The following is a 13,781-nucleotide window of genomic DNA, read 5'->3' as shown; positions in this document are numbered from 1 at the left end:
GACGTTCGGCGCCGCTTTCCCGTAAGCCTAAAAGTTTGACAATGGTGTTTGGATAGTCGGTGGAATCACGCTCGACATTCCAAACACCATCGTCAAACTTCTAGGCTTACGGGAAAGCGGCACCGAACGTCCGTCCTACACGTTTACATGTTTAAAACGTCTGCCTCAACCTCTCTAGTATTAAAAAATATTTTTGTTGTTACAAACTGGAACTTCAATTATTAAATCTTTCACACATATTTAATTCTTTTTCTTTTATTAATTTTGCAATTTGCTTTATCAAATTAATTAAAATGAAAAATGTTTGTAAGTATTTATAAATGAAAATAAATTTATAAAGTAATAAATGAAAGAAGCACAAATATACTTAAATTCAATAGATTAAAAGACATAATTAATTTTTATAAATACCTTGTGTTTCTAATGAATAAAATGCTTCAATATTAAATATAATATAACTCAATAGTGTAAAAATCCCACACATAATGTAATTTAAAAGATCCCAGATAAATGTAGAAAACCAGAATATAAATCTGTTTACACCACTTATTATCTGTAAATGTTTTGCTTTACTTGAATTTTCTTTTATTACAAAAATTACAAAACTTGCCATAACAAATGATAAACCAAAAATGGTGTTTTGTGTGTATTGAAAAGCGTCTGTATTATATTCATTAATACTGACAGTCTGTAAAATATAAATTATAAAATAGCATTATTACAAATAACTAAAAAATGTATATGATTATACATGGCAATCAAATGAAAAATTTAATCACAAAAAGTATGCCTGACTGACCAACAGGTTAACCTTTTATCTCAATATGCTAAAAATTGTATAAAATCCCTCTGGCATATTGAAGCAGTGAAGAGTCTATAATAAAAAATCGACTTTGCCAAATACAGTTGTTGTTCCTGTGGTGTGAAAATGGATGAATTATGAAAACTTTGTTTTTTCTTCAGGTGAATTTTAATTATATGCTTACAAAGGTTGCAAGTCACGTTTGAGCAGCAAGGAGTAATCACTTTGAGCAATTTCTTTAGTATAAGTGAATATTTTTATTTATTAATTAATTTATTTACACTTTCAAATTTCTCCCTTGAGTCTACAGTAAATAAATGTTTGAAATTTAAATGTTTTTTCATAACATGTAGCAGCATAGTAACAAGGACAGCCATGGCAATGCCAAATCTAGCCTTCACAAGTAAACTTTTCATTTGATCACTCTGTATTTATTAAATTTATTAAAAATCTTTTATAATAATGACCAGAAATCTAATTTAGGCTTTTCCATACATTAAATAATAATAAACATAAATTTTTCAAACTAAGAATTTTTACCTTTTCACTTAGAGTTCTTGGTAATGGATGATTTATTGTTGTAATATGATAGTGAGAACTACCAAGTGTACTAACCAGTATGGCATTTTGTAATGCTGATAGAGATATTGCTGGTGAATGGTATGCTTGATTATTAAATAATGCTGTTACATTAATAATATCTGAATTTTGATCACAATAAAATTCAGCTGCTATAATGAAGTGAAGAGTGAAATTACTTAAATCTGTATTGGCGACATTTAATAAATAATCCATCAGATTGGTGTCAATTTTGTATACATTATTTTCTTTACTTAGAATTATCTGGTAATTGTTGGCAATAACTTCAATAAGTTTGTTTGAACAATTTACAGAATACGGTATGTAAGTTCTTCCAAAATTTTTCAATGTTAGTTCAAGTGGTGGTGCATGAGTTATATCAGGAATATATTTAATAATTGAAATTGTTGCAATAATCATTAAAACAGGGATGAAAAGTTGAGTAGCCGTAATCCATTTATTTCGAAATGTGTTCAATATTTTCTTTAAAAACAGCGCTCTTAGTTGTTGCATGTAGAGCATATATTTTACATTATATTTTGATACTGAAATATCTGAAAATAAAAATAATTAAAGAAATATCAATAGCAATAATGTTTTAAAAAAAAATTATTTGAATCTTTAAGATTTTAAGTAATTATTTTACATTGTTAAAAACTTTATGTAATCCAGAAAAAAAAAATTATTTGATATTTATTAAGGATAAAATTGTCATAAATAATGATTTAAATTTTATTGTTAGAATGATTTCAGAAAATTAAATGTCAATACCAAAAAAGTGATATAACTTTAATAACTTTTAAAACATTCCTTTAAAAATTATATCTAGAAACTTCACTGAAACTTAAACCATTTGGTATTTAAAAATTATTTAGTTAGAAGTTACTAAAATCATTTTTGTTTTAAATCTGTGTACTCTAAAAATAGTCTTGATGTTTTTATGATCTAGAATACTCAAATGACTAATCAGAATTACCATAGTTCAAGTTAATCAAAATATCAAATAAACTTGTTAGACTAGATGTTGCTGTTTGGAGATTAGGAAAACTGGTTAGACTTGCATAATTGGTTACGTGACAAAGGAACAAAGATTGCACAAAAGACAATATTTCTATTTGACTCAAGGAAGGTCAGTGTTAAAAAGGGGAGAGTAAAACAAGGTCACCATCACCAACAGTTCCCAAAAAAGTCAACAGTGCCACCAAGCTTTTATTACACAATAGGAAGAACATTTACAAACATCATTGCAACGCGATGCGATGTATGTATCAATATTATACAATATTTAACAATAATTTCAATCATTAATTCTAACAAAACTTACGATTTATAAAAGAAAATAGGTAGCTTGATAGTAAGATAGACAGAAAACAGAGAGAGGGAAAATGAGAAAGATGAGTAAATAATATGTTATAAGTGTACACATTTTTATTTTATAACTACCATATTTTCATGTATATAACCCACAGCAATGTATAATCCACACATACTCTGTAGAAAATTGTTACAATGAAGATATTTATAGTCTGTTCTACAAAAGCAGACATTGAACCTTCATGATTGCAATTTGAAATTGGCAGATAACTTACGCAATTTCGAAGTATATGTCAACATATGGCCCATGGATTACCGTATTAGCCCGAATATAACTCAATATTTTTCGACCATTTATTTTCCGTTAAAAAATCGACTCACGCTAAATTTGGGGTTTAAGTAATGGAATGTAATATAAACAAGGACGTTTTCCTACAGAGGTTGCCTGTGTTATTAGCTATACAGTAGAGCGTCGTTTATCCAAAATCTGGTTATCCGAAACGTCTGTTATCTGAAAGCATTCCAGTCGGCAAATTTAAATTTTCGCTAGTGCTATGGCGCTGCAATCTTCGGCTATTTCTTGGGTTACTCAAATATTTTACGTTTTTGATACTAAATTAACATCTGAAGTATAATTTTTTATTGTTTTTATATTTTTCAATATATTTATTTTGTTTGTACAAAATAAAAAAATAATTTTTAACGATACAATAGTCTTCGTTAGGCTTAACATCGACGAAAATTCAACGCGAAGCGACACGCAACGGAGAAAAATTTCAACATGGGATAAATTAATATATTTTTTCGTACATGATTCGTTATCCGAAAAATAAGTTATCCGAACCACCCCAGTCCCCAATTGATTCGGATAAACGACGCTCTACTGTAATTACATAAATAAATGCTTATCTGATTGAATTTTACTTTCTTTGAATTCTTTTATGAGTATTATTTTTTTTCTAAATATCTTTATGAAAATTTTAGAGTCGCGTTAAATTCGGGGTCGCGTTATATTTGGGCTAATACGGGTATATGCTTGAAAATATAATGTTAAATAAATTTTCTTTTTTCTATAAAATTTTGGTATATTGAATTTTAAAATTACAAATTTTTTAATTTAACTAGTTTACTTTAAACAAATAATTTATAACATTAAAATTACCAATACATGCAGTATTTTTATCTTCATATAAGGTATTTGCCAAATAATTGATTTTCAGTTTTGATTCTTCTTTTAAAAAAGGATTTATTCCTATTGAAGAGTATTCATCAACTCTGTAATCAAATTAATTCAGGTTACATAAGTACTTAATTAAATATACAAACTAATAAAAATAAAAATAATTATTTTTAATTAAAAATCATTATGCTATTTATTCATCAACAATATTTTCAAAGATATATAATAAAAGTCTCTGTATAAAACAAATTTTAACTCATTTACAACTAATGATAACAATGATGTTCTTTTAAATTTGAATCTAAAATAAATTAACTATAAAAGTATAAAATTAAACTTTTACAACTGTTTTATGATCAACATTTCTAACTGAATGCACTTGATAAAACACATGCAATTTAATTGAAGTAAATAAGAATTTCCACATAGTTTCAATGTTTAGTACTATTCAGGAACCCAGAATTTTGTATACATGTGTGCAACATCAAAATTTCATTGTTAAAAATTTTCTTTACTAAACTTATAATTTCTGTTTTATTTCATTTTTTATTTTGAAGAATGAATATCGTTAAAAGTTGTTGTGTACAAGTTAATATGTTTGAGATTCTAGCAAGTTCTTTAGTTTGATATTTTCATCTTTTCAACAGGAAATTCAAACTACAGTAATAAATGTACTGTGTTTTATGGCATATAAGACACAACTTTTATTCAAACAAATGACAAAAAAAAAAGGCTTGAATGAAAAAAAAGGCACAATTGCATCTAATGTGTAGTTGTAATTGTGAGGTTGACGATAGGAATGGTTCCAATTCAGGCAAACAGAGGGGCAAGGATAACATGGGTATGACAGGCACTGAGACAGATTCCATGGTTACAATACCTGTTTTATTAAAAGTTTATTTTATGGTTTTATGTGAAGTCTTCACTACATTTACATATTTACTATACATATCTAAAATATAATTTACACTTTACTTCATTCATATTTAATACAAATTTGTATCACTGATATAAAAATTAGTAAATGTCTGTATTATAAATATTTCAGTATATCCATTTAAACTTGAAGTAAATGATAGAGAAAGGCAAATATGATGAAAAAAGAAAATATGATATTTTTTAATTTGTTGACATTTTAAAGAAATATAGTGATAATTTTCAATGAATAGATATTATTGCTGTATTTATGGCTTTTATCATTTTGTTCAAATTTAGGATCTCTTCATTATAGTAAATAGTTTACTCAAATTAAAAATACTATAAATCTACTAACTTTTTATTTTTTAATTACACTTAATACTTACAAAATTAGTTAAATAATCATTGATATTAATATACAAGAAACCACATTACAGAAACTCTTGTAAAGCAGAAACAAAATAATTTGAACTTGAAACATTATTTACTAATAAAAATTTTTTCTGAACATTTCACTAAACTAAATTAAAATTTGTTCTACAGATAATTCTTGTTAATAAACTGTATCAAAGTATTAATATTGATTTAGCTTTATTCTGTATATTATTGTTTATTTTATTATTTTATATATGTATATATGTAATTTCAGGTACTAAATTAAATTTCCTATAGTTAATTAATGCATAATTTTATGAATTTAAGAATAATTTGATATATAGTGGGTGATCGGTTAATGAACAAATCGGATAACAAACACCCCACAGAACAAACACAGAAGAAGTGACATAAACTAATGAATACCGATTGGTCTTCCCTTGTCTTCAAGCAACAATTTGAAACTTTTTGGAGTGCAGGAGTCGATATCAACGCTCAAACCGGTATATACCGATCGGATAGTATTCCTCCGAACTTTGAAACTCTCCCTTGTAATTCCAGCCTTTTATTTTTCTGACAAAAACAATTCTTTTATGTATTTGAGAGACTGTCGAAGAGATACTTGTTAAGTTTTGCATCTGTTTTTTCTTTTTGAAAGGTGAGAGTATAATAGCAAAGGTAGAGAGTGGACAGAAGATGCCTAATGTTGCTGGGCAGTATGGCTTGAACAGGTCTACAGTAGGCCGCAGTTCAATATTATTTAAGAAAGATACTGTATAATCAAGAAGACTCAAGCAGCTAAAGGAGTAACAAAAATCACATCTGAGAAATAAAGAGCATTGAAGAGTTCATAATGGAACCTGAAATGGATCTGACGACAGAAGAACGCCAAGAAACTCGGCGAGATATGTTTTCTTCTGAAAAAGAGGATTAATGTTGATATCTGCTATTAAAGATCTTTTGAAGAAGTGGGAGGATATCTGAACAACGGTCTTAGAATGGCATCCAAACCAGGTTGAGGCTTGGGGATTTCTACAATCGCAATGCTATTAATTACTTCTGAAAAATCCTGAAGAAGAGAGAAAAGCAATCAACATTAGACAGATTCTTTAACCCTTTAAAATGGAAAAAACATGACTAATAAAAATGCAAGACTGTTTATGAATGTATTTTCATTATTACATATAAATAAACGTAGTAAGAAAGTATATATTTTTTATTTTTGGGGTCTTTAGAACAAATTAATTAAATTCCCATCAAAACCTATGGTAAATCGATAATCGGTTAACGAACAATTCGGATAGCGAACAAAGTCTAGGAACGGATTATGTTTGTAAACCGATCATCCACTGTATCTTAAAATCTAAGCATAGAAAAGATACTTTTCTATTACATACTTGAGAAAAACTTCTTCCATAGTTGTAATTGAAGCACCATAACTTGATATATTAAGTTCTTTTTTATTTTTTTCAAGTTCATTAAAAAGTTTTTCAAAATTCATTCCACTTTTACGAGGTAAGCAAAATTTAAGTTCGGCTGCAGTACTGATTTTCAGTTCAGAATCTGGAACAGTTTCATAAACTAAATTGCATATTTTCTCAGAAATACAGTTTGGTTCTTTTACTACAGTTAAATTATATCCTCCACCTGAAATTAAGATATATTTTAATGAATTCTTGATTTTAAAAGGCCAAAAACAAAATTTTGATAAATATGGTAGTTTAACTAATCATTTTTCATAAAATGTTATATTTAAAAATGTTTTTGATATTATTATTAATCATTTGAGATTATAGAAATACCTAAATATATCTATAGTTTAAATTTAAATAAATCTCTAAATCTCTAAATTTAGAGATTATTGCCAAAGATGTAAAAAAGGAATTCAATGCATTATTACAAGGTATTGGTAAGATCCTTGAAGAATACAAGCTCCATATCTATAGTTTAAATTTAAATAAATCTCTAAATTTAAATATATTAAATAAACTATCATTTAAAATTTAAACAATATATATAGAATAGTTTTCTAGTAATTAATACAAAAATAATGGATCACTGGACTCTTAAATCAACTAAAATTATATTTATTTTTACAAATTTCAATACTGTCTTACTGATTTAGCCCTTAATCACCTGGCTTCTCAATTACCCAGCTTACCCTAGAGCAGCGGTTGGCAACCTATTCCACATGTGCCACCTAGTGAGATGTGAAAGAATTTTGAGTGGCATGCCAATTGTGCATAAAATTAAAAACTTCAAACTATGAACCAAATATTGATGTGTTAGTTTCTAAAATTGAACCACAAGGGAGTTGCTATTGTTTAAATATTGTAATTTTGTAATAATATCATAGTGTGTATTTTATAGTTAAATAAAAATGTGTTAATGTGCAATAAATTTTATAATTTTATTTTAGTGGCACGCATAGTGTCCAATATTTTCAATTACATGTTTTGTGGCACACCAATGCATTTGGGTTGCCAACCACTGCCCCAGAGTAATTGGATACGAGCTTCCCTTCCTGTGAAAATGTTCATGTCACTCATTCTATTTTCTTGTTTACTTGGGTTTTATGTCTGTGCACAATATTGCATGTTAGTGCACCTTATTATTTGCCTGTCTGCCTGCCTCCAAAAAAAAATCAATATCAAAGGGCACTAGGTCATGTCATTCATTTATTCATTGCCTTTAGATAGACTTTGAGCCTGCATAATCTCAGTAATCTGGCACTCTTTTTAATCTGTCATCCTTCTATGCAAGGAATGGCCAGATTAGAAGAGTCTAGTGTAGTACACCAACTTGAAGTGTTGTTTGAATTTGATTTCAAGTCTCCTTTGACCTTGTATGCTAAGGAACAAGGAATGTGAACTCTATGGGGTAAACTAATAGAAAATGGTTCAGTATTGGGTTTGATTTGCAGCTTGTATTCTCCAAGGATCCTACCAATACCTTGTAATAGTGCATTGAATTCCTTTTTTACATCTTTGGCAATACTATTTGCTCCTGAGATTACTCCAATTTGTTGTACCAACTCCAGATTTGTGACATTGTCTTTCCCTAGTGGGGGTTGGTGTAAGTTGTATATATAATAGATAGTTTGGCATACTGATTTTTGACATAGTGAGAATATAGTTTCTTCTTGGTTGTGCACCTTTAGTGTTGTGAGCCCACGAAGTTTTGGGCACAAACTGGGGGAAAAATTAACCTAAAGGAATTGTTAAATTAGTTCAGAAAATAAACATCCCAATAGAAACCTTATCAATTAGGCCTGTGTTTAGCACAAAACCATCCAAGTTGTCCTTTTACCAAATAGAGGCTTTTTTTGAGCATGCAATATTTTGAAAAATGGCCTTTCCTCTTGCATTGGTAACCGGTGGTATTTTTTGCTGTGCTTAGGCATCATTTGCTCTTCTCTCCTCCACACTAAAACACTTCCCTGCCATGTCTTGCCTTGACTTCAGAAAGACTTTTATGTGTCGAGTATACCATAAGATAATCAAGGGTACTTTTTGAACCAAACTACTTTCTGTGAAAAACATTTTTCATACCCACAGATGACATACAATTCATGCTTGGCTAGTTCATTTCATTTAGTTGTTTTTCCTCTCCTCAGAATGCATGACTATTTTTGATGCTTTCTCTAATGTGAGTTTATCATCAAGTAAAGCTTTGTCAAGCTTGAATTTTTTGTCTACCATGCCAACAATGATTCTATTCCAGATGAATTCCTCTCTTGGGTTTCCATAGTTGCAGCTTTCAGCAAAGTTGTGTAGTACTGTTATAAAGTTGCAAGCAGATTTGCCCAGTAAAGCCACAAGTGAAGCCATGCTCTTTCATAGATGATTTTTGTTTTAGGTGTGGAATATTTGTCAAATCTATTTATAACTATGTCAAAAATTCTGTGAGTCTGAAAGTTAGGAGTATTTTGTCTGCTTTCTCTCCTTGGATAAACTAATGTGTTTGACTGTTCTTTGGCCATTTGGTTGAGTGTCAATGCAAATTGGAATCTTTCAATTTTTTTTTTTTGTCTATCTAGACCAGTTCATTGGCAAGTTAAAGCTGAACATTTCTGGAGCAGCAATATTGTATGAAGACAGTGTTGCCATTGTCTAGGTTTGCTAAACAATATTTTCCTGATGTTATTTTGTGGATACTGGGCACTAATGCTAGTTTTGTTTTGTGTTTTTCTCTACTTTACCTGTGCCACAATATTGTATTATTACATAGAACTAATATCACTTGGAAGTCCACCTGGATGCAGGGGTTGGTTGATAACCAACCCTGGCATCCAGGTGGACTTCCAAGAGACAGACCTCCTACATTACAAATCTAAACCACATCTACTTAAACATCTAGAACAAGTCAAAATTTACAAGACCACCTGCCATAAACTATTGCGACATTGACTCCTTCTCCAATGCCTGGAAATCTTTCTACAAAATATAAATCCTCTCCTTTCTTCTTACATCACATACCCCTTCCCCCTACAGATATGTTTGGTTATCCCGTGTCTTCTCAGCACTTTATTGCCCAATGATGCCCATTTAACACAGGCAAAAACATTTGCACTTTGTGTATAATTTTCTCACTGATTTGTTAGGTTTTTGCAGTATATTTTTGTCAAACTCAAGACTAATAGGAACTAATCAGTACCTACAGAGGTTGATCACAAGATTTTAAATAGGACACTACCAACCTATTTTCCCAAATATTTGCACAAGAGAAAAAAGTGAGAACAATTCTATAAATTAAATGATTAACCCTTGAAAAAAAAAGAATAAATTTTAAATTATATCAATTACAATATTTATCAGCTTACCAAACTTTCCTTTTAGAAAAAGAGAAGTTCCACAACATTTAATTTCACCATTTGCCATTATAGCAATCCTATCACCAAGAATATCAGCTTCTTCCATAAAATGTGTTGTTAGTAATATGGTACGTGTTTTTTTCTCCTCCAGGAGAAGATCCCAAATAAACCTACGTGCAAAAGGATCCATCCCAGATGTTGGTTCATCTAACATCACAATCTGAAATACATTAAAATTAAGTGAATACATAATTTTGTATTATTATGAATATTTATCATACTATGTAAACATTCTATAAAATTATTTATTAAAACTGTAATATGAAATACTGTAAGGTCTCTTTTTATGCGGATTANATACATCACCAAACGATCGCCTAAATATCAGGCTATAATACGGCTAATTAAATGATTGGAATAAAGTAATTTGACACTAGAGGTAGACGTTAGGCGCCATCTCTTAAGTAAATTAATAATTAAATAAATAAATCAATAAATAAATTTAGAATCTTCTGGAATAAAAGAACTGGCCCGGCGATATTTAGGCGATCGTTTGGTGATGTATTTACTACTCGGGCTATGAGTTGTTGATATTTATATACTGTTTACTGTTGTAATTATGATATTTATGAATTAAAAACTTTTGTTTCATGGACAATATCAGCTTTGCTGTGATATTATAATCTCTTATCATTGTCGTTATATTGGCACTAATAAAGTTTCATTCAATTCCAATGCTTCCTTCTTGGTGAATAACATTTTTTGTCAATAAGTATAGATTTATTTAACTTCCTTACTTTGTTTCTTTTTGCACAAGGGAAATCTTGAAAAATTTCCTTAAATTCAGTAAAACTCTCTCAATGGGCCCTCTCTAAAGCAAACTCCTTCCCATAATGAGCAATTTTCAAGACACAGTATAAAAAAATTTTGTAATTTTATTACAATTAATCTCTCTTAAGCAGACATTCTTCATTATGGACATGGACACGTGAAATACACTATGACTGATGTCTTGAGCTCTCTTAAGAGAGACAACAGATTCTCATAGAGTCAACTTTCGTGTTTAAAGTTTCTACAGTTGAAGTCAAATTGATTCCAAAACCTTGAAACTGTACTCCCTGTTGAGTTCTTAAAATTGATTTGACTGCATAATAAAAGTTCTATAGAAAATGATCTGAAGGAAGGTGCTATGGTGTGAGTTGTGGTGTAAAAAACAGGGACCAACAGTGACCTTGTTCACATAAAACTGGTAATAAAGATTATTGTCTTATTTTTAATTGTCATTTGTTACATATTTGGCAACAAGGATCAAGGTTGGACTAAGAACCAGTGTTTTGGCTCAATTGTAAAAATGACAAGAAATGTTAGGCTTACAGAGGAAGAATAACTGGTAAGACATATGGAACATTTTTGTAAATAGTCTAACTTCAAAAATTAAAATATTGAAGAATGTTCTGAGTTAACATTGAACATATGGAACATTTTAATTTTGTCACTTTTGAAAAAGATAAACAGGAGTGAGAAGACTATCTCTTTCAGTTTGAGAGGGTATGTAAGGTGAAATTTTTAGGCAGAATTAGTCAGAGATTGTGTCAGGTCAGACAAGACTTGTTATTAGCATTTTTGAAGCTGATTTATTCAATAACAAAGGTTACTAATCTTTAAACTATGCAATCCAAATACAACAGTTTTTATTATAGAATATCTTCTATTAACTAAAATAGTATCTTATATTTGTTATTTTTCTCTATTTGCATCATTGTATATCCTTGAAGTAATTTGCACTGATATACAAGTCTGTTTTGTTGTAACAGTTCTTGAATGGTAGATTGTTGGCCATCTCATGATGGAGTCACTAATGTCATGTGATAAAGCTTCATCTAATAAGTATTAATATAAATCTATTAATATAATTTTTATAATCCAAGTTTCTATGCAATATTCTCAATGTTGCATGTGTTCTTTTAAGTGCCATGCACAAATGTTTTTACAATGAACTTCCAATAATGTATTAGAGACTTTATAATTAAATAAAAGTTTACCTTTGATCCACCAATTAATGCAATTCCAACTGATAATTTTCTTTTCATTCCACCAGAAAGATGTTTCGCCATTGTATCCTGTTTGCTTGTCAAATCAAGTTTTTGAAGCACATTACATATCTCATCCTTAATGTCACATTTTTGATAATTTTTTAACTAAAAATAATTAAAAAACATTTATCTCCTATTGAGAAAAAAACTTAAATTTTACTTTAAAATTCAAATACAGTATAAAATATTAAAAATATATTTTTTAAAATTAATTTATATTGATGATATAGCATGGATATGAATGAAAGATAACTAGATAGCTTCAATATCTGAGTAGTTATAATGTATAATTTAGTTACAATATTTCATTTAATATTTAAACAAGTTTAAAAAGTAAATAAAGCTTTACAATCAAAATGTATAATTTTATTTTCTGCTTTTTACAATTACAGTAATACCTCAACTTACACCACCCCGACTTATGCGAACCCGGAGTTACGCGATTTTCAAATCTCGTCGATTCGTCTTTTGTTTGAGCGCCACACAACTTTCCATTACTCACTCCCCCCCACACTATTGTTCAGCTTACATGTTCGGATGTGTCGAATGGAATCGACATATACTGTAGCTACAATTTATTTTGTGTTATTTATTTCTGTTTGTTATATCTATGGAGACTTGAGAAAGTCTACTATGTCATCCAAACAAAGTAGAACTGATTCTTCTGCATCAAACAAGAAAAGAAAAACTTTATCTTTGGAATGTAAAATTAACATTATTAAAGACTTTAATACATAAATGAAAATTTGTGAATTGGCAAAGAAGTTTGATCTACCGGATTCGATGGTCAGAACAATTATAAAAGGTAAAGAAAAAATTCTCAAAGCTGTGAAAAATGTTCAATCTTTAAATTCAAACATCATTCATAAATGTCACGGTAGTATTGCTGAGATAGAAACAATGTTAAAATTATGGTGTGGTAATCAAGTAAATAATTGTATAATAATATAATTTGTTATACATATGTATTATCTAAGATTTTATTAAACATTTTTTTTTTCTAAATTATTGTTTTCTTTAGTCTCCNCTGAGATAGAAACAATGTTAAAATTATGGTGTGGTAATCAAGTAAATAATTGTATAATAATATAATTTGTTATACATATGTATTATCTAAGATTTTATTAAACATTTTTTTTTTCTAAATTATTGTTTTCTTTAGTCTCCGGCCCCAATTAAAAATTATTTGTATGTATTTATATGCAAAATTATACTTACACGAATTCGACTTATGCGGTTATCGCTCGATCCCACCTATCGCGTAAGTTCAGGGTATTACTGTATTTTTGAATAACAGGACCTTAACTTAGTGTTTGTTCATAAGTTATTCTAAAGAAAAAACTTGTAGCAAAAATACCATTTACTACAAGAAAAAAATAAGAACATTTCATCTTAATTTTACATAAAGAACAAAGAAACAAATATGTGTACTTCTGTAATAGCAACATAAAATTAATTTTTTGTGGTTTAAATCAGGAAAACAATGAATCAAATGTGTCAAATAAAAATATGTGATATAAAATGATAATAAAATAAAAATAAAATCTCTTTACAGAGATAAAATAAAATCCTCAAAAGAGTCAATGGTTAATGGAACTATAACTTCAAACCAAATAATTATTTGAAAATTCTAAAAGTGGTAACAATTGCAGTTAACTTGATTATTATAAAAATAGATATGAATACTTAAAATAATTTTCTAAAGTA

General features: G+C 28.8%; 1 protein-coding gene across 7 annotated transcripts in view; it reads right to left on the bottom strand.

Moving 5' to 3' along the window:
* The window catches only part of LOC111624316 (ATP-binding cassette sub-family A member 3-like), a 60,229-nt gene that overhangs the window by 19,863 nt on the left and 26,585 nt on the right, over nucleotides 1-13,781 (bottom strand). For all 7 annotated transcript variants that reach the window (XM_023367144.1, XM_023367150.1, XM_023367133.1 and 4 more), the window contains 6 exons: nucleotides 12,024-12,179; nucleotides 9,991-10,201; nucleotides 6,566-6,815; nucleotides 3,858-3,970; nucleotides 1,343-1,935; nucleotides 412-688 (listed from right to left, as the gene is read on the bottom strand). In XM_023367144.1, the coding sequence (XP_023222912.1) occupies nucleotides 412-688; nucleotides 1,343-1,935; nucleotides 3,858-3,970; nucleotides 6,566-6,815; nucleotides 9,991-10,201; nucleotides 12,024-12,179 (1,600 nt within the window). The remainder of the gene's footprint in view (nucleotides 1-411; nucleotides 689-1,342; nucleotides 1,936-3,857; nucleotides 3,971-6,565; nucleotides 6,816-9,990; nucleotides 10,202-12,023; nucleotides 12,180-13,781) is intronic.

The sequence above is a fragment of the Centruroides sculpturatus genome, unplaced genomic scaffold (genome assembly GCF_000671375.1).
Source record: "Centruroides sculpturatus isolate CEXI.00-Female unplaced genomic scaffold, Cexi_2.0 scaffold27, whole genome shotgun sequence".
In the NCBI taxonomy this organism is placed as follows: Eukaryota; Metazoa; Arthropoda; class Arachnida; order Scorpiones; family Buthidae; genus Centruroides; species Centruroides sculpturatus.
Note: the sequence above shows the minus strand (reverse complement) of the source record. Positions and strands in the feature narration are given on the sequence as shown.